Source organism: Perognathus longimembris, chromosome 24 (assembly GCF_023159225.1).
Source record: "Perognathus longimembris pacificus isolate PPM17 chromosome 24, ASM2315922v1, whole genome shotgun sequence".
Taxonomy (NCBI): domain Eukaryota; kingdom Metazoa; phylum Chordata; class Mammalia; order Rodentia; family Heteromyidae; genus Perognathus; species Perognathus longimembris.
This window is the reverse complement of record NC_063184.1, coordinates 2995344-3016422: the sequence shown is the minus strand read 5'-3', so window position 1 is coordinate 3016422 and position 21079 is coordinate 2995344. Positions and strand designations below refer to the sequence as shown.

Genomic DNA, 21079 nt, shown 5'->3' with positions numbered 1-21079 from the left:
CATCTATGCACACATCATATATATACATTATATACATATGTGTACATATATAATTATATAACATATTATATACTATAATATGTTATAGAATGTGATATACTATGTAATATTATATGTGAGGTGCAATGAACTTGTACTCATCCACCAAAAAGAATAATTATGTCATTTGAATGAAAATGGGTGGATCTGGAAGAAGTCATATAGAGGGAAGTCAGGTTCAGAGAAACAAAGGATGCACAGAAAAGCATATCCAGCCCACACGAATATATATACAGAACCAAACTGACTAAATATCATTTATGCATGGGGGAAGTCCATGAGATAACCCCTCTGAACAGGCAACAGTTTAATAAAGTTGCCCATGAGAGAGCTGAAACATGTCTTTCTAAATGTGGGAAGGGGGAAGAGGAGGAAGGTGGATGAATAGCAAGAGGAAATATGAGTGAATACGGGAAGATGTCTCAATGTACCTATGAACAATGAAATTAGGAACCTTGAGGGGACAAGTAGGGCTGGAATGGATAGAAGGGGAAGAATGATAGGTGATGTTGATCATGCTAGATTGTACATAAAAAGGGGTACTGGAATGGAAATCTTTGTACTTGAAGATAACAATTAGAAACCCTTCATGCTGGCGCTGGTAGTTCACTCCTGTAAATCCTAGCTAGTCAGGAAGCTGAGGACTCAGGATTGCAGTTTAAAGCTAGCCAGGGCAGGAAAATCTGTGAGACTTTTATCTCCAACCAATCAGAAAAAAAAAAGCTAGAAGTAGAGCTGTGTCTCAAGTGGTAGAGGGCTAGCCTTGAGCAAAAAAGCTCAGGGAGAGAGCACCCAGGCCCTGAGTTCAAGCCCCAGAACTAGCTATAAATGGATAAGTGAAGTAAAATCTTTCAAGTGGAGAGCCTTGCAGGGAGTAGTTGGGGTTGAGGTTACACCTCTGTATGTGCAGGCCCCTGGTGGTTCCAGTTGGGGTTGGGGCTGCCCCGTTGTATTTGCAGGCCCCTGGTGGTTCCAGCTCCCATTGGATGCGCTCCCAGTCCTTGCTTTTCTCACCATCACCTCCACAAAGCCGAGCCTGAAAGCAGCAATCACGTGGACAGCCCTGCCATTTCTGTGGTTCTTCACGGAGTTGCAGGAGTGCTAGCTGGTGCTTAGGTCAAAGAAGACTCCATGGCCACAGGGCTGTTGGGCTTCTGAGCCTCCCTTTTCCTTATGGCCTCAGGGCCTCGTTCTCTGGTCTCCTCATGTGGAGGCTCTGCTTGACTAAGCTAGATAGCCAGGCTTCTTAACGATGTGTATGCACAGGCACGTGTGCGTGTGTATGCGTGTGTGTGCCAGTACTGGAGCTTGAGCTCAGGGCTAGGCTCTGTGCCTTGGCTGTTTTGCTCAAGGCTTACCACTCTACCAAACTGAGCCACAGTCCACCTCTGGCTTTATGGTGGTTCCCGGAAATAAGAGTCTCTTGAACATTTATGCTCAGGCTGGCTTCGAACCTCTAGCCTCATATCTCAGGTTCTTGAATAGCTAGTTTGCCAGGTACTGAGATCCCAGCACCTCCTTCAATGATGATTCTTAACTCTGAGCATTCCAAGGTGGAACTCAGAAGCTGGCAACCCCTGCAAACCCTGGTCTGGAGGTGAAGCCCTGTTATTTCTGACACATGATCTCGTGATAGGACATGAGGTAGAGAAGTGCGGTGCAGGACCAGGAGGCACAATTCACTGGAAGCTTCTTGGTGTCTAGCTGCTACTCCAAGCTGTGGTGGGGTGGGGGGGAGGGAAGGCATGGAAATAATATTTCAGGAGTGCAGGGACTTATTCCTTCGAAAATGAGGGAGAGAGAGAGAGTATGTGTCTTAGAGAATAAGAAGAGAATCTTACCTAATACTAAAGGTAGAATTTCCAATGTTTCTAGAATAGCAACCATTTTGGACCAGGCACTATGTTTGGAAGAGTTGAGATGGAGTAAGCCAGACGCTTGGTCGCTCATGCTTGTAGTCTTAGCTACTCAGGTTGGTGAGATTTGAGGATCGAGGTTTGAAGCTAATCCAGGCAAGAAAGTCTATGAGGCTTATCCACAATTAAGCACCAAAAAGTTGGATGTGGAGCTGTGGCTCAAATGGTACAGTGCTAACTTGAGTGTCAACAAAGGACAGTGCCCAGGCCCTGGCTTCAAGTCCCAGTACCCCCTTAAAGGTTCTTAAAGTAATTCAATATAGACTTGACATATTTGTCTAAAGAATATTTCAAAACAGGCCTTAGTACAATTTAAATAAAAATAAAATCAATTTTACCTCTCCCCAAAGGAATGATCCTATATTAAGCCAACTGAGAGTGTTCATTTAAAAAATGTAAATACCTAGATAAAATAAATGAGTAGATGACATTTGGTGGCCATGTAGCATTCAGCCTAATTTAGAAAAACAACCAAAAGAAAGCTTTCTGAGAAGTTACTAAGCGGACACAGACAATCTTGCCCTACTACAATATAGACTGTGTCCACCTAAAAGGTATTTGTGTGTGTGTGTACCAGTTCTAGGCCTTGGCACTGTCAGTGAGCTTTTTGCTCAAGCTTGTGTTCAACCATGTGAGCCACAGCTCCACTTCCAGCTTTTTTGGTGGTTAATTGGAGATAAAGTCTCAGGGACTTTCCTGCCTGGACATCTTTTGAACCGTGATCCTCAGACCTCAGCCTCCTGAGCAGCTAGGATTCCAGGTGTGAGCCACCAGTTCCTGGCTCCACCTTCCAGATTTTGATGGCTGAACACATCTGTCATTCTAGGCTCTTGTATAGGGACAGCTGGGACACAGATTTCTTTGGCCTTAAGGAAATGTCTTAGGTGTTTTTCCCACGGACTCCTTGTTTCATTTATTTTTGTGCTTTGTCATCTATTATTCTTGCAAATGAACACAAGTTACCTTCCTGAGGTAGAATGTCTAGGCATGCTGGCTTACTTACAGAAATTCCAAGAAAGAAAAAAAATAAGGTGTGGCTTTACAAGAAGAGAAAGAAAGAAAGAAAGAAAGAAAGAAAGAGAAAGAAAGAAAGAAAGAAAGAAAGAAAGAAAGAAAGAAAGAAAGAAAGAAAGAAAGAAAGAAAGAAAGAAAGAAAGAAAGAAAGGAAAGGAAGGAAGAAAGAAAGAGCAGAGAGTTTGAGGTTAGGAAAAAAACCATATCATGCATTTACTTGGGAACTTGTGAAATTATTAAATTCTGTGTAACCCAATCCAACAATGAAATGACCTAATAATGTTTCATTGAAATTTCATTAGAGAATTGTAGAGTGGCCATAATAAAGTTGTAAAAGTTCACCTTGACAGATGACATTTAGCGTGTTTCAAATTAGTATAATTATATGGGATTATTGCTTTATTATATATGATCATACAGCACAGGAGTCAGGAATGTAACATTACTGAGTCAGTTCCAGCTGTTCTCAAATATTTAAAATGTGGTGCTGAGAGCTCTCAGGACTGACCTTTATCGGGGGAAAGCAGGTGAAAGGCTGAGAAGGATTTTTGAGGCTGATCACAGGCCATTTAAACTGCTTTATAAACCTGCAGAAGCAAAGGGAAGTACCAAGTGCTGCTGGCTAATGCCTGCAATCCCAGCTACTTCTCAGGAAGCTGAGATTTGAGGATGAAGGTCCAAACGCCAGCCTGGGCAAGAAAATCTGGGAGATTTTTAACCACCAAAATAAAATGCTAGAAGTAGAGGTGTGGCTCAAGCCTTTAGCAAAAATCTGAAGAGACAGCACCCAGGCCTTGGGCTCAATCCCTGGGACCAGCCCACACACACACAGAAAAAAAAGGAAGAAAAAGCATTTAGAAGAATCCAATATAATGAATGAGGACACTAATAGACATTTTGTGTGTATTCTGGTCCTGGTGCTTGAACTCTGGGCCTGGGTACTGTCCCTGAGCTTTTTTGCTCAAGGCTAGCATTTTATCACTTTCTTAAGTTACAGCTCCACTTGCGCTGTTTGCTGGTTAGTTTGAGATAAGAATCTCTTATACTGTCACCAAGGCTGGCTTGGAACAGTAATCCTCAGATCTTAGCCTCCTGACTCGCTAGGATTCCACGTGTGAGCCACCAGCACCAAGTAGACTGGGGGACGGTCTGTTAATACAAACAGTAGGATGGATGCTTTCACATAGTCAAGAGTTTTTGACAGGAGTTTGAGTTCCAGTGACTGTCCTGAAAGCTTGACTTTGTTTTTGTTTTTGGCTGTGTGGAGTTTGGGTCTCAGGGGCCTGAGCTTCAGGGGCAGGTGATCTACCTCAGGAGCTGGCCTTCCGCACCAGGGGACCTACAGTGCACACAAGACTTAAGAGTACACAGAAGACTAAAGTGGCTCCTCTAAGACCCCCTAAAATCAAAGTACTCCAATCTGCAGCTTATAGGCATGGTAATGATTGAAAACAGAGCTTAAATTAGAAATGGAAACTTATCACTGCCAAATAAGGAAATGAATGTTCTGTTTAAAAATGTAATCATTACAAAAGACCTAATTTTGAAATTCCTATTTGCGCTTTTAAATACCTCAAATCTTTTGTGAGGAGACTCTTTTGATGGAGCTCTCGTTTCTAACCAGATTAAAGGGTGTTTTGTACTCAAAATTTAACTATAATATACATAAGAAAATATACAATTGTTAATATACAAGTTTGGGAATTTGAAACCATTGATTCAACTGTTGTTTGAACCATTAAGATGAACAGAATTAGAAACTATGGTAGGCTTTGTCTCCTCATCTAAAAATCTTTGTTGAAGGATGTAAAGTGGGGGCTTAAAAAAAAAAAAAAGCAACTTGTAGCCGGGAGCCTGCCTTTAAAATCCTCAGGAGGCTGAGGTCCCAGGACCATGGTTCAAAGGCAGCCGGGGAAGGAAAGTCTCCAAGATGCTCATCTCCAATTAGCCAGCAAAACGCTGCAAGTGGAGCTGTGGCTCAAGTGGCAGAGCACCAGCCTTGAACAAAAGCTTAAGGACAGAGACCAGGCCCTGAGTTGAAGCCCCAGGGCCAACTCACACACACACACACACACGTGCACACCTGCACACACAACACAGCACACCTGCACACACCACACACACAAGACATACACACAGGACACACGCGCACACATGCACACACAAACAACACAGCACACACGCACACACCACACACATACACACAGTACACACACATGCACACATACACAACACAGCACACACATGCACACACCACACACATACACACAGGACACATGCACACATGCACACACATGCACAACACAGCACACACGCACGCGCACACCCCCCACAGGACACACATGCACACACATACACAACATAGAACACACACACGCATGCACACATACACAACACAGCACACATGCACACACGCGCACACACCACACACATGCACACAAGCACACATTACACACTTGACGCACGCGTGCACACATGCACACCGCACACATGCACACACACTCAGCACACACGCACGTACACATCTGTTGTCAGGACACCCCTTCTACCCTGGAGAGGAGTCCCCGCCCCGCTGAGGTGAGCGCCTCCGGTGAGGGGGGAGGGCCCGCGCCCGGCTCCACCCCCTCGGCATTCCCTTCGGATGGGAAGCCCCGATCGCCCGTCACTGGAGGGGGCCGCTTGGCTGGCTGGCGCGGAGGCGGGAGTGCATGCGGGAGTGCGGGGGTGCGGGGTCCCCTCAGCAGCCCCAGGCCCGACCCGGCCTCGCCTCGCCCCTCCCGCCAGGAAGACAAAGGCCCGCAGAATGGGGAGCAGCCCCGCCCCGCTGGGAAAGGCGGAGCCCGACGCCGGACTCCAGGCCGGTGGGCACACTCCTGGGAGTGGGAGGGGCGGGGAGGGCGGGCCAGGGGCGGGGCCGAGCTGGAGAAAGGCGGGCGTGGCGTGGCAGGGGTGGAGCCTGTTGTGGGGCGGGGCCAGGGGGCGAGGCGGGGAGGGGTGGAGCCAGATGGCGGGGCGGAGCCTGAGGCAGGGCGGGGTCGGGGCGAAGAAAGGACGGGAGGGGCGGAGCCCGACGGTGGGCGGAGCCCGAAACTGGGTGGGGCCAGAGGAATACAAGGCCGGGTGGGGGCGGAGCCCTCGGCTGGCGAGGGAGGAGCCTGGGGGTGGGCGGGGTCAGGGGGTGAAGAAAAGCCGAGTCGGGGGCGGGGCAACGGTGGAGCGGGCTGGTGGGACTGGAGCCTGAGGAGGAGGCGGAGCCAAAGGTGAAGAACGGCTGGGTGGGGGCGGAGCCTGCGACTGGGCGGGGCCACGGCGAAGAGAGGCCGGGAGGGGGCGGAGCCTGAAGTGGCCGAAGAAGGGCCGTACGGAGGCGGGGCCGTACGTTGCGAGCGTAGCTTGAGGACAGACAGACTCAAGGGTGGAGAGAGGCGGGGGGCGGGGCGGGGCTGGGGAAGCGACGCGGGGGCGGGGCGACGCGCGGGGGGCGGGGCCGACGCGGGGGCGGGGCCGGCGCGCGGTGCGGGAGGCGGCGCTGCCCGGGCAGCGGCGGCGGCGGCGGCGGCGGCGGTTGGCCGGTGGGGGTGGGGCCGCGCGAGGCCGAGGCCGCCGGGCCGCGGCGCACGGCAGTCGCTGGGATCCTGGAGGCGGGTCTGGCGAGGCGGCTAGCGTGTCCCTGCCGGCGAGCGGGCGGCGGCGGCGGCGGCGGAGGCGGCGGTGGGTGCCCGGGACCCGCGCTTGTCTGCGGCGCGGTGCGGTGCGGAGCAAGTGCCTGAGGCGGAGCCGGCGGCGCGGACGACGGCCGCCGCGGAGCCGAGGTACCCGGGGGTCGGCGGCAGTGAGGTGCGGGCCTCCCTTGCTCGGTCCGGATGGAAGCTCAGGGGCTGCCGCGGGGCCCGAACCCCACCCACCGCCGGGAGCCCCTGGTCCGCGCCCTCCCCGCGCTCGCGGCGGGCAGGGCACGGGCGCGGGTGCCCCGCGACCCGGCCGCCGACCCCTGCCCTGCCCGGGCCGGGCCGGGCCAGCCTCGCGCTCCCCTCCCCCGACAAAAGACACGCCCGGCCCGGCCCCGGCGGCGGAGGGCGGCCGCTCGCCCCAGCCCGCGCCGGCCTCCGGGGGCGGCCCCGGCCGCTCCGCGGGGCTCCCGTCGCCGGGGACCCCGGGGTTCCTTTTGTCTGTCAGCTGGAACCGCAGGCCGGAACCGTGGGCGAACCCCGCCGGCGCTCGCGAGGCCCTCGACCCTTCCCCGCCGCCCAGGGGGAACCCCCCCCTCCCGGCCATCTGTGTGTCCTCCCCCTCCCAAGGCGGGCAGGACGCCGCCCCGACCCCATCGCGAGCCCCGGGCTCTTGGTGGGCGATGGGGTCAGGGCTCGGTCCCGAGACCCGTCAACCGTGGGAGGTGGATGGAGCCCTTGGCCTCCTCCTGAGCCCCGGTTCTTGGGGGGAGACTGAGCCCCTGAACTTCCTTGGCAGGAGATTGAGCCGGATCTCCATCCTGAGCCCTCTGTCTCGGATCTGAGATCTGTGCCCCTGATCTCCATCCCGAGCCCCTGTTCTCAGTGGAAGATTGCAACCCTGTCCCCAACCTGAGCCTCGGTGCTTGGTGGGAGACTGTACCCCTGACCGCCCCCCCCCCCCCATCTCTAGCCTTGGAGGAAGTGGGATTGCCGCTGACCCCTATCCCGAACCCCCGCCCTTGGTGCAGAGGACAGCAGAATGCAGGATGGACTTGGGTGTCATTTGCTGTTCTTGTACAGACAACCACCCGGCCCCCTTTTTGGTTTTGTTTTGTTTTTTCCTTTTTCTTCTTTCTTTTCCTCCCAGTTCCCACCCAGCTAAAACCCTGAGGTTCTTTTCCCTAGATTTTGCTAACTATCAACAAAGAAGTGTGGCCAATCAAGTAGTCCCAGCCCGACTTGACTACCGTGCAAGCGGATAGAGCTTCTTAGTGGCGCTGTTCTATCAAACTCGCCAGAAAGAGCTATTTGGCTAGGATTAAGGATGTTAATGGAGATGCATAAAGTGTCTTTTTCCCCCTCTCATGTTATATAGCGAGGTTTTAAAGTTGTAGTTGAATTAGATTCAAAGAGGGTTATAAAAGGGCAAGTTGTCTTCCCTAAAGGAGGAAAAATTACATGGAAAATGAATTTCCTTAGGGGTAAATTGTCCAGTTTTTTGAAAGTGCTAGAGATGAAGTATTTGGTTCTGTGAGGTTAATTTAAGTAAATTGTATCCTTTGGGTTTTTTTTGTTGTTGTTGTTTTGTTTTGTTTTTTTTGTGGTTTTTTTTTTTTTTTTTTGGCCAGTCCTGGGGCTTGGACTCAGGGCCTGAGCACTGTCCCTGGCTTCTTTTTGCTCAAGGCTAGCACTCTACCACTTGAGCCACAGTGCCACATCTGGCTTTTTCTGTATATGTGGTGCTGAGGAATTGAACCCAGGGCTTCATGCATGCTAGGCAAGCACTCTACTACTAAGCCACATTGCCAGCCCCTGTATCCTTTGATATATTAGCTTTTAACATGATGTTGCACTGACTGAGGTATTTTTGTTTTATTTTAGTTACTTATGGAAATTGTTGGTTTCCTGGACATTTTAACATTAAGGAACCTCTGGATTGGTTTATTAGCCATCTGCTTACTGTCTGGAAAGGTGCATTTGAAGAAGGCTTCCAACTAAGAAGGTGTTCAAAGTACTTTGCCTTTTCTGCTGTGTGGCAGACTAATCTGAGACGATGCCTAGCACTTGCCCAGCGTCCTGAAACTGGCATCCTTCATGAAGAGATTCAGTGCTACCTATGAACTGTGTCAGTGTCATCTTGAAGACAATGGACAGCTTTTCTGTGTCTAATTTTCAGATACAGGTTTTGCACTTGGAATTTGGAGCAGCATTTTGTTTAATTTGAAAGTTTAGGCTTTCCAGTAGTCTTCCAGATGCATTGTCTCATCTGTACACTTGAAACATCCACAATCACATGACCTCTAGATAGAACCATGGAGCCCTATAACCCAAAGAGATGCAGGAAAAGTGTTGCTGAACTTTGGCACCAGGCATTTTCTCATCAGTTAAGCAATTGAACTGGTGTATGTGTTCTCTGCTTATCCAGAAGATGGAACCAAATAGTGCCCTGCACATTCTGTTGCCAAAAAGATTCTGTGGCTGTTGAATTTTACTCTGTCATTCAGAATCAACTTATGCAAGTCAGGAGCAAAGGGATGTAAAGACCAGCGTTGATGTATTCGGATCCTAGTGAAGGTTGAAGGTAAAAAAACAAACCCTAATATGACTAATCCTTGGGAAGAGAAAGGCTGCAAAATGGCCCAGACAAGTTTACTGCAAGGAAAGCAGTTTTACTGTAGGGAGTGGGTTTTCCACAAGCTTCAGCACTGCCTCCAGGAGAAGACCAACTGCTGTAACAGCACTGCCAGTACCCCATCCCATGTCATGAATTCCGGGAACAACACTGGTGCTGTCTCTGGCAAAGGAGCTGCCTGGGGAGTTTTGCTGGTCGGAGGGCCCGGCAGTGGCAAGACAGCCCTCTGCACTGAGCTCTTATGGCCAAGTTCCCCGACAAGCTTGCAGAGAGGTTTACATCGCCAGGCCTTGGCGTTTCATTTCTGCAAAGCCCAGGACTCTGACACTTTGTGTGTTGGAGGGTTTATCAGAGGGCTGGTGGCCCAGATCTGCCGCAGTGGGCTGCTCCAAGGGTATGAGGACAAGCTGAGGGACCCAGCAGTACAAAGCCTCCTGCAGCCTGGGGAGTGTGAGAGGAACCCCGCGGAGGCCTTCAAAAGGTAACCCTGATGCCAGGTGTGGCCTGTGCAGTTTCTAGGCAGCAAAGTGTTTTAGTTTTTATTCATTCATTCATTTTATAACCATTGTGAGCTACCTTCACGCAGGCTGTACAGTTGGTTATTGCCACTGATTGATAATATACCTGTTTGGGTTTTATATTATATTGTTGCATAATTTATGGATTAAAAGCCAATCTTGATTTTGCTGTTGGATAACAGAAAGCTGACTTTCTCAAACAGTACCTGTACTTGGTAAGGGAAGTTTGTCCTGTGTTACAGGGAGCTAGTTCCCTGCCGGAAAGAACAGGAGACTGGTTTGCCGGGAGGTTTATAGTAGCATTTTTTTAGTAGTTGTTTGATAGTTGAGTTGTTTTTGTTTATAGTAGTGATTTTTAGTAAGAAAACTTTTTTTCCCTAACAAATCCTTGGCATTGAGAATCTGCAGAGAATTTGCTAGTGTTCCAGGGAGGGGTCACTCCCTTTGTGAACCAGTTGGAAAGCTGAGTGATGTGTGTGGTGTTACATAGAAAATACTGAAAGGTTAGAGTCACTTGAATGCTTTATTGAATGGTACACAACATTTTGTTCCCCTAAATTCAGGTAAGCATTTTCCCAGGTAAGCATTTTCAGGTAAGCATTGGTCTAAGGGAGCAAGTAGCATTTCAAAGTGGTTTCATACTCGTAAGTGTGTTCAAGAAAACATCATTCCTTGGAAATAATCTGAGTGTATCTGCTCTTCTGTTCATTGTAAAAAGTAGCAGACAAATTGTTATTTTGTGCTGTCAGGGCCTCACTTGAGCTTTCTTGCATATGTTGCCTTTTTCTTCTCAGCATTACCTGGGCTTTAGCAAGGAGAGTTTGCATCCATGACATATCATACACTCTGCACAGGAGGTCTGTGTGTCTCTGTTTACAGGAGGAATATGAATAGTTTAGAGAAGGGTAAACGTTTGTTTCTACTGTTTCTACTTGTCCTCAAATCTGTATGAAAGCTATAAATTTTGAAAGTGATAATGAAAGTGGTTAATAATAATGGTAGCACAGTCTGTCACTATTGTAAGTGCTTAGCAAATCTTTGGTCTTCCTAACTCTCTTGTAAGGTGGGTGCTCTTATTCTTCCTATTTTATTGATGACTTGAAACAGAAAGAGAGAAAGCACATAAGAAAACTGCCCATAGTTTTAGTTTAGGTTAGTGAGTAGCAGATCTGAGATTTGAAGTATGTCTAATATGTAATTGTAGGAATTCCCTGGAGAACTCTATGAGGAGTGGTTTAGAAGTTTGTGGGGTGAGGCTAAGAACCAGGGGTGTGTCAATGTGATTTAAGGGTGTGTTTCAGATTAACATTATAAGTGAGAGTTAGGAAGGACTGGGTAGTAGAATTCAGGTGGTGCTGGACTTGTTAAAGTCAGCTAAAGGACTTGATTTGAGAAGTGTGACAGTCTTATAGGATTTTAATATGTGAGTACAGCCAAAAAAGGTAAATTTTTAAATTCCTTTTAGCCATCAGAGTAAGGGTTCAATTGTTACATTACCTGTAGATTAATGAAGAAATCTGTTAAGAAAGGCCTGTGGCACAAATGTCAGAGGCAGGATCAAGGGAGAGTTGGGCTTCAGTATTTTTTCCTTATATTTTATTGTATGTATATGTGTGCATGTGTGTCTGTGTATGCGTGTTGTCTCTAAAGTTTTTTGCTCAAGGCTACTGCTCTACCACTTGAGCCAGTTTATTGAAATTACCTTTTCTTCCTAACAGAATAATGAAAGGAACTTAAACGCCACTTTCTCTTCCTTCAGACAGAGTAGAGTGTACTGTACCTTAGCTTCATTGTCAAAAAATTTCTTCTGACCTTCATTCATTAATTCTTTTTTTTTTTTTTTTGTCGATCATGGCACTTGAACTCAGGGCCTAGTACTGTCCCAGAGTTTTTGCTCAAGGCTAGCACTCTGCCACTTTGAGCCACAGCTCCAATTCCAGTTTTCTGGTGGTTAACTGGAGATAGAGTTTTACAAATTTTTCTGCTAGAGCTGGCTTTGCACCATGATCCTCAGTTCTCAGCCTCCTGAGTAGCTAGGGTTACAGGCGTGAGCCACCAGCTCCCAGCTTCATTCATCAATTCTCATAGCAACTATTGAGCAGATATTTTGACTTAAGTACAGTTGTGCTGAAATATCTACTTTGAGAACATTTTCAGTGTTAGCTGACATTCAGCTGGATGCAAGAGGTAGTTAGGACATACAATTACCTGCCTTCAGGGAGCTTCCATTTTTAGCATTTTAGCATTTATACAATTATTCAGTCTGCTAAAGGGAATAATGAGTAATGACAGATTGATTTCATGTATTTTTAAATTATTTAATTTTTAAATAGTTGTGTACGTTTACAGTTCCTTTTGTGTGTGTGTGCGCGTGTGTGTGCGTGTGTGTGTGTGTGTGCTCGCACACCATTAGCAGGGCTTTCATTCAGGGCTCTTCACTTTCACTTAGTTTCCTTGCTCATGGCTAGTATCATGTCTCCAGCCCTGCATTTTGCTGGTTATTTGGAGATAAGGGTCTCACAGCCTGCCCACACTGGCTTTGGCTTAGAACTGCAATTCACCAGATCTCAGTCTCCCCTGTAGCTAGGATTACAGGCCTGAGCCACTGGGGCCCGTCTACTGTTCTTTTTATTTACCCTTTTCTGTTAGTGAAAGGAATTAAATAAATGATATTTCATTTGATTTTGAGAACTGAAGGTTGATTTTTCTCACCCTCCCCTTTCCCCCCTCCCCCTGGCTTTTATTACAGAATTGTATAAGGTATTTTCAGTGTGTCTTTTCTAGTCTCAGCATTAGAAGTAGAGTTTCTTATTAGCCCTATAAATGTAAAATGAATTCTAGGTATATTAGACAACTAAGAAGTGGGCGTGGCAGAACTGAAGATGGCTGCTTCCTTCAAATAGGCACTGCTGTGGGACTCTTACTCTCCCATGGACCTTGAAGCCACTGGTCCTTCCAGAAATACAGTGGATTTGGTGCCGGGAAGTACAAATGTTTGTTCCTGGTTATATCCTTCCCTGCTTTTATTCCTGGCAAACAATGTGCCAGAACCAGGTATGAGTTTTCTCTCTGATAGCACATTTTCCATGTAGAATAACAAGTTTTTTCTGTGTAATGTTAATATTAAAAATAAAACACTTTTCTAAATACTATACATTAAATATAATGGAACAAAATTGTGATGAAAAATTAAACAATGAATTTTAGACTTTGAGAGTATAAAAGAAAGTTGTGTTAATAGGTTTAAAAGGCAAAGTGACTTATTTGAAAAAAGATTGAGCTGGGCGCCAGGACTCAGGCCTGTAACCCTAAGCTAAGCTACTCAGGAAGCTGAGATCCAAGGATCCTGGCTCGAAGCCAGCACACAGGCAAGAAAGTTCAGGAGATTCTATCTCCATTTAACCATCAAAAAGCCAAAAATGGAGCTGTGGCTCAAGTGGGAGAGAACTGTCTTTGAGCATAAAAATTCAGGACAGCACCAAGGCCTTGAGTTCATATACAAGGATCAGCATGTACACACACACACACACACACACACACACGATTGAGAACTGGGAGTCCAAACTGACATCTGTTGTTTATGTCAAATAGGAATCTGGAAACTTGAATGTTCTTGCTAATCTTTTCATACCTCTTAGGGTATTTATAATTGTTCACTTTTGTCTCTAGGTTTTTATCTTACTTTATAGTTATTTATGTATATATCTTGTCTCCTGTATTAAGCATCTGCATCTTAATGAATTTTTTATATGCACCGTAGCACTTTGTGTAGTGTGTTGCATGGAAAGATCACTAGTTATCATTTGAATGGGCACCTAATACTGCTTGCTTATCTAGAGCTTGTCTGAACCCAACTGAAAAAGAAAATGGAAATGTGGTTATTTAGGTCACTTTTAATGTAGACCAGGCTAGTATATAATGTACTAATAAAGAGCTGTCTGCTTTTTAACATTTACTATGGCATCAGACCCGATAGTTTGATGTAGGTTGGTACCTATCCTGTCAGGGCTATTTCCATCACACGTGACAAAGGGGCTCAGAACAGAGGGGGCTTCTTCCACTCCTGCAGCATGGCTCATATAACCAAGACTGCTTAAGACAGTTGTCACCCATTCTTTAATATTGTTAAATTAAAAGATCCCTTTGACAGTGTCTATTGTCCAACTATTGCATGGTGTATGTTACATAACATTTTATACATGTATTTGTCTTTTCATCTTAGTTCATGTAACTTTTCACTAAATTGTCTCATTGTTTTCAGGTTCACTTGTTTTTACTCTAAGGTGGATTTCCATTCAGTCTTTTGAGAGAGGGAGAGAGAGAGAGAGAGTGTGTGTGTGTGTGTGTGTATGTATATATTCTGGATCTAGAACTCCAGGTTTGGGCACTGCCCCTGGGCTTTTTCCTCAAGGCTGGTGTTCTGCCACTTGAGCCACAGCTCCATTTCTGGCTTTTTAGTGTTTGATTGGAGGTGTGTGTCTCACATACTTTCCTGCCTGGGCTGGTTTTTGAGCCTTAATATTCAGATATCCCCTCCTGAGTAGCTAGAATTGCAGGTATGAGCCACAGGCCCCCTGCTTTGTTTGTACTCTTGTAGTAAGTAGTGTGCATTGAGTGTCTATTCCTGTAAGTCTCTAGTACTTGCTTTATTTTCAAAGTTGTTTATATTTTGGAAAGTGAATATAAAGCTGTAGCATAGTTTCAAAGGACTTTTTTTGTTAGTAACAGTTTTGTTTTGATATTTTAAACTTGAATATGGGTCTAGGAATGTGACTTAGAGGTAGAGTGCTTGCCTTGCATGCATGAAGCCCTGGGTTCGATTCTTCAGCACCACATAAACAGAAAAGGCCAGAAGTGGCGCTGTGGCTCAAGTGGCAGAGTGCTAGCCTTGAGCAAAAGGAAGCCAAGAACAGTGCTCAGGCCCTGGGTTCAAGCCCCAGGGCTGCCAAAAAAAAAAAAATCGAATATGTGCCGGACACTGGTGGCTCGTTCCTGTAATCCTAGCCACTTGTATCTGAAGCCAGCCCAGTAGGAAAATCCACAAGTCTCTTATCTCCAATAAACTACTTAGAAAAAGTCATAAGTGGTGCTGTGGCTCAAATTGTAGAGTGCTAGTCTTGAGCACAGAGTGGTTCAGAGGCAGAGCCCAGGCCCTGAGTTCAAGTCCTAGGACCAGCAAAATAAATAAAATAAAAAATAAAATAGTGAAGTATATCAATCTTTTTCCTATAGTAGATTATTTTTTGAGTTGTAAAGTTTTTCCTTCCTACACAATTGAATATCCCATCTTTCATGATTTGTTTGTAATGCTACTCCTGTGAAATATGTGTGTATGCACACATGCACGTGCACACACGTACATACATATACCCACTTTATACACACATCTGTGTTTCTGTGTCCTCTAATCTACTTTGATTTATTCGTTTATCAAATTTATATTAGAGCTGGGTGCCAGTGGCTCACATCTGTAATCCTAGCTACTCAGGAGGATAAGAGTTAAGGATCATTATTCTACACCAACCAGTGCAGGAAAGTCTATGAGATTTTTATCTCCTATTAGCCAGTACAAAGCTAGAAGTAGAGCTGTGGCTCATGTTATCACCAGTCTTGAGTGAAAAAAAAAAAAAGCTCAGGGACAGCATCCAGGCTCTGAGTTCAAGCCCCAAGACCAGCACACACACAGAACTCCAAGGCATCAGGAAGATTGCAAGAATGACATTAGGGACAAACTTCCTCTGCATTTAATGAATTCACATTTTTGAGAATTAGAGCAGGTACCAAGACAAAGTGTTAAGGAATCAAGGTATAACATAACAATTATGTAGAAAATCAAAGCAAGGTAAGGAGAGGAAGTGATGTGCTGGGGTGCAGAGGGCTTCTGTTTTGTGTAGGTGAGAGTGTTAGGGTGTTGTGAGGGAAGTCTGATGAGCCCGTCAGATGGAAGGATAGGAAGTGCAGTGCCCTGACATGTTTGGAAGTTGTTTTCATGTTTTCCAGGAAAACAAGTGAACTTCTGTGACTGAAATGGAGTAGCAAGTAGGAGATTGGCTTGAACTTGGGGCATCTCACTCTAGTTTAACTTTTTTCCTCAATCTGGTGCTCTGCCACTTAAGCCACAGCTCCACTTCTGGCTTTTGTGGAGGTTAATTGGACATAAAAGTCTTACAGACTTTCCTGCCCAGGCTGGCTTTAACTGTGATCCTCAGATCTCAAGCTCCTTAGGGTAGGTAGGACTATAGGTATGAGCCACCCATACCCAGATTGATTATTTTTATACTGACTTATATGATAGCATATTGGATGTAGGCTTTGAGAAAATAGTCAAGTATGATTCTAAGAATTTTGGACACTAGTGCTGTTGGCTCATGCCTGTAATCCTAGCTATTCAGGAGACTAGATCACGGTTCAAAGCCAACCCAGGCAGGAAAGTCTGTGCAACTCTTATCTCCAATTAACCACCAGAAAACTGGAAGTAGAGCTGGTCAAGTGTTGAAGCATTAGCCTTGAGCTGAAGAGCTCAGGGACAGTGCCCAGGGCCAGAGTTCAAGCCCCAGGAACAACAACAACAAAATTGTGGCCTGAGAAACTAGAAGAATAGAATGGTTAGTCACAGAAAGGCAGAAAACAGGGAGGAATAAAGATGAGACAGGGATGGAAGTCAGGAGTTACATTTTTGCAGCTGTTCAGCATTGGATATCTAAGCAGATTTGTAAGTGCTGAGAAGCAGAGAAGAGAGGCTCCCATCCCATATAAACTTGGGGTGCCTGTGAGATAGAGATGGTAGTTAATGAGCTTGTGTAAGGAAAGAAGAAAGGATATGCAAGATAGGAACCTCGGTGTGCTTTAGAAGTGAACAGTTTGTAAAACTGGCTGGGCACAGCCGCTGGTGTGCCCAGGGGGCAGCTGAGTGAAAAGGTGACCAGTGTGCCTGGAAGGAGGGAAGGGTCAGCTACGGAGTATCTCTCCCGAGTTGAGAACATCTTGAGATAAAGCTAGACTTTAAAGTAAAGCTCGACACTTTGGGCCCTAAGTGAATGGGAAGAGTAAATAACATGTAGACAGAATATTGGAAGCGTTTAGTGGAATGGGAAATAGTGAAGTTAAGAAGTAGCTGGAGAAGGTTGTTTTAGAAAGCAAGATATTATAGGGGCTGGGAATGTGGCTTAGTGGTAGAGTGCTTGCCTAGCATGCATGAAGCCCTGGGTTCTATTCCTCCATACCACAGAAACAGAAAAAGCCAGAAGTGGCGCTGTGGCTCAAGTGGTAGAGTGCTAGCCTTGAGCAAAAAGAAGGTCGGGGACAGTGCCCAGGTCCTGACTTTAGGCCCCAGGACTGGCAAAAAAATGAACAAGAAAGAAAATGATATTACAGGATAATATATTTGAATAATAGAGAATAATAATTTAAATAGTAATATTTTTAAGGAGGGGGTAGCTGGAAATGCAGTGGGTTGATAGGATAGATATTCCGGTGAATACTCAAAATTTTCTTCTTATGTATCCATGCAATGCATTTTTATTTGCTATTTATCCATATACTTTTTTGTTGTATAGGAAGCAAAATCAGGATCTGTGGGGGCTCTAGAGGGATAAAGATGGGAACAGTGTGACCTGGTCACCCATTAGTGCTTCTCAAAGTGGAAGGTCTTCATCCAGAGATCTGTGAGGTCAACACGATTTCTCAAAAGAATACCAACATAGCAACTGCTTTCTAAACTTCTCATTCCCTTCCCAGGGTGCTTTGGAACTTCCAGCACTACACAATGTGAGATATTGTAAGAAGCTGAACACAACATTCTTGGGATTTTTATTTTTAATTAGGCTTGTATTGAATCTGTAGGTTACATTGTTGAATCACATGCCCTTCTGTTCATTTAGATTTGGTTTGTTGGTATTTTCAAATTTCTTTAATGTTATTTAGTTATTTATATATTTATGCATGTATGTATGGCAGTCCTGGACCTTGAACCGCAGGGCTTGGCTGGTGCCCTACCACTTGAGACATAGTTTCGCTTCCAGCTTCTTGGTGGCTAACTGGAGATGGAGAGTGACACAGCCACTCTGTACAGCTCACACCTGTCATCCTCGCTACTCAGGGGGCTGAGATCTGAGGATTGCCATGCAAAGCCAGCCCAGGCAGGAAAGTCCCTGAAACTCTTATCTCTAATTAACCACCAAAATATCAGAAGTGGAGCTGTGGCTCAAGTGGTAGAGTGCTAGCCTTGAGCTGAATTGCTCAGGGACGGCCCAGGGCCAGAGTTCAAGGGCCACAACTGACCAAAAAAAAAAAAAAGTGTCACAGATTTTCTTGCCTAGACTGGCTTTTACCTATGGCCCTTAGATCTCAGCCTGATGAGTAGCTAGGATTACAGCATGAGCCACCAGTGCTCCATGCTAGTCATTTTTGTAGAATGACTCCTAATGGGCAACCTTACTAGCATTATTATCATCATCATCATCACTTTATTATTATGATTACCTTACTCTTACTATTATTACTCATTGTTAACCCACAACCACTTTCATTTTAAAAGGTATTTCCTGTGTTGAAAAACTTGCTGAAAGTATAATTTTTGTTACCTTGAAGATAATGTCTTTTTCCCCTCTGGTTTCTTTCAAGATTTTTTTTGTCTTGAGGTTTCTTGCTGTTTTCATTTTAGTAGGTGTCTGTGGATTGATGCTTTTCTAAGTGTTACGAATGTCTTGTTCATTTTTTATCTGGCTTCACTGTGATATTTGCATATATGCATATAATACATCATTTCTTGAGATATTTCTGCCTTCTTTTTTTTTTCTTTGCATTTGTGCTGCACCATGGAACTGTATGCTCCACTTTTTTTTTCCACTCATCTCTTGGTGCTTCAGCTTGGATATTTTCTATTGACTTCTTGTTTTAAATTTCTGTTCCTGCCTTCTATTGTAATCAGGCTGGTGTCAAATGCATTCAGAGTTCCTGATGGGGGATAATATGTTTTCTTGAATAGCATGGAATTTTAGTTGATTAATTTTTTAAGATTCCATTGTGTTCAAGCTCTCTGTTTTACCAATTTTTGACCATTTTCTTCAACATGTTAATCACAGTTATTTTAGTGTATGCTAGTGAAAATATCTGAATTATTGATGTCTCTATCTATTGTTTCTTTTTCCTATAGATTACTGATCTTATGTTTTTGGTTTTTCCTAGTGGTTTTTTTTAGTTATAAAAATGCTAGAGGACTGCCATGCCCCAGAAGTTATTTATTTATATTTTAAACTCATTTTTGATGTGCAAATGGTAGTACAAGGGGTTATAATCTAACATGACCCTTTAGGTGTCCAGTGCTTCATGATCAGAGGCAACCCTTCCATTGTCCCCCACTTCCTTTGTCGTGTGTGTACATTGAAGCATTCTCTTTCCAGAGGTTGTCCTTGGTTTTTTGTTTCGTTTTTTTAAATCAGAACCTTCCCTGTCCTCTCCTGGGCAGCTTGGTGAAAGGGCTGGGAAAGTTAGGACTCAGCTGGCTGGGGCTCATGCTCTGGTTCTCATAAGGCCTCTGGTTAACACCTGTCCTCTGCTCTGATCCACTCAAGGGTTTAACCAGAGCCTGTAGATGTCCTCTCTGTTTCTTATGACTCAACAATACACTTCCCTCCCAAGTAGTATTTAGGTTTAGCTCTGTAGCTTCCTGCCCCATATCCCTCCAAACTCTTAAAAATCTCTTTGAGTTCTTTGTTTAAAACAAGCACCCTCTCCTTAGCAGAATTTTGTTTCCAATGTACAGACTAGGAGAGATTTCATGTTGGCCTTTAGACATACTTGACCTAGTTTCCCATTCTTTCAAGCACAGCCCAGAAGTTAGCAAACATACCTTGGGGAAAATTAGTCTTGTGGTCAGGACAGTTCACATTTGTACTTTAAAAGACACCCAGCTGACCTCTAATAGCCTTCCTGGTTTTGTTCCCTTGATAGAGTCCCTCTGGGTGGACCACATCTGATTCTTAGTCTCTGCCAGTAATCAGTTTTTGCTTTCAACTGAGCAAATGACCCTTGAGAAGAAATCAGTAATCTGTATTTCACTTCTTAGAAAAAAATCTCTTCTGTCTAAAGAAAACTTCTCTGAAGTTTTAATTCTTGCTTCAGCGGCCCCCTACACCTACAAAAATGCAGACCATACTGAATAACCTATTTTCTTCTCTTTTTTGCCACCTCCTACCATTTGTTTATTTACTTATTTGTGCTACTCCTGGGGCTTGAACTCCAGGCCTGAGAGCTGACTCTGAGCTTTTGTGCTCTAGGCTAGGATACTTGAGTCCCAGCTCCCTTTCCAGCTTTTTTGCTGTTTAGTGGGAGATAAGAGTCTCACCGGGCTTTCCTGCCTGGGCTGGCTGCTAACTGTGATCCTCAGATCTCAGCCTCTGCAGTAGCTAGGATGACAGGCCTCTGGTGCCTGGCACCTCCTACAATTTATCTGGTTCCTGTGGCTCTTTATTTACCTTTTTGATTGATGATTTATCTTAAGTAATTGAGTTTTGTGGCTGTTATTTTTGTTTTTTTCATTCCTAGGGATTGAACCCAGGGTCTTGTACTCTATCCTTGACCTGTGCTCCTGGCCATTTTGGATTGGATTAAATATGGGATCTTCCCTCCTTTCTGCTTGGCTGGCCTTGACATCATGCTCTTCCTCCCTAGTAACCAGTGCAAGGGTTGCTGAAAGGAAAAGCCCATGTGGTTCAGGGAAAGATTGGGGGTGGGGGGAAGAGAGCAGGGCAAGAGGAGAGAGATGAAAGGGGGGGGGGGTGGAACATGGCCACAGTGGAGGTGGAGGTGGAGCCTGGGGGACCACCCACTGCCCCCAGGTGCCGCCACACATGGGGACCTGGAAAGAGGGCCACGTGCACAGAATGAACCCAAAAGGGAAAGGGACCTTTCTCCCGGGCGGACCTAACCGTGGCTGTGTGTATACATACGCTGATAGTGGCCTTCGCGTCCTCTCCGACCACGAGGAGTTTTATTTCCCCTTTCCTCTTGTGATCCCCGCACGGTCCATATTTCTGCCGCTTTACTCTTCCTGCTGTCATGGTGATGGATTGCCTCGCTCTTTCCTGGTTCCAGTGAGATTCCAGTGAGGGCCGCATTTTGAAACGCCAAGTTCTGACTCTAAGCTGCTACTGGCGGTTTTGTAGGTGGCATGTTGGCTCAAGATCTTTGTGGATTCGGGTCCTGTTTCCCTTGAGGCCAGCTCTGTGCCTTCCATGCCACCGCTGCTCTGATCACAGGGAGCCCAAGCTGTGCCCGCCTCTGCCTGGA

General features: G+C 45.7%; 1 protein-coding gene across 1 annotated transcript in view; it reads left to right on the top strand.

The window, feature by feature from the left end:
* Nucleotides 1-6573: 6573 nt before the first annotated feature.
* Ankrd50 (ankyrin repeat domain containing 50) overlaps nt 6574-21079 on the top strand; it is a 33527-nt gene continuing 19021 nt past the window's right edge. The window contains exons 1-2 of the mRNA XM_048333543.1: nt 6574-6781; nt 8522-9753. Coding sequence (XP_048189500.1) covers nt 9242-9753 — 512 coding nt within the window. The 5' untranslated portion in view covers nt 6574-6781; nt 8522-9241. The remainder of the gene's footprint in view (nt 6782-8521; nt 9754-21079) is intronic.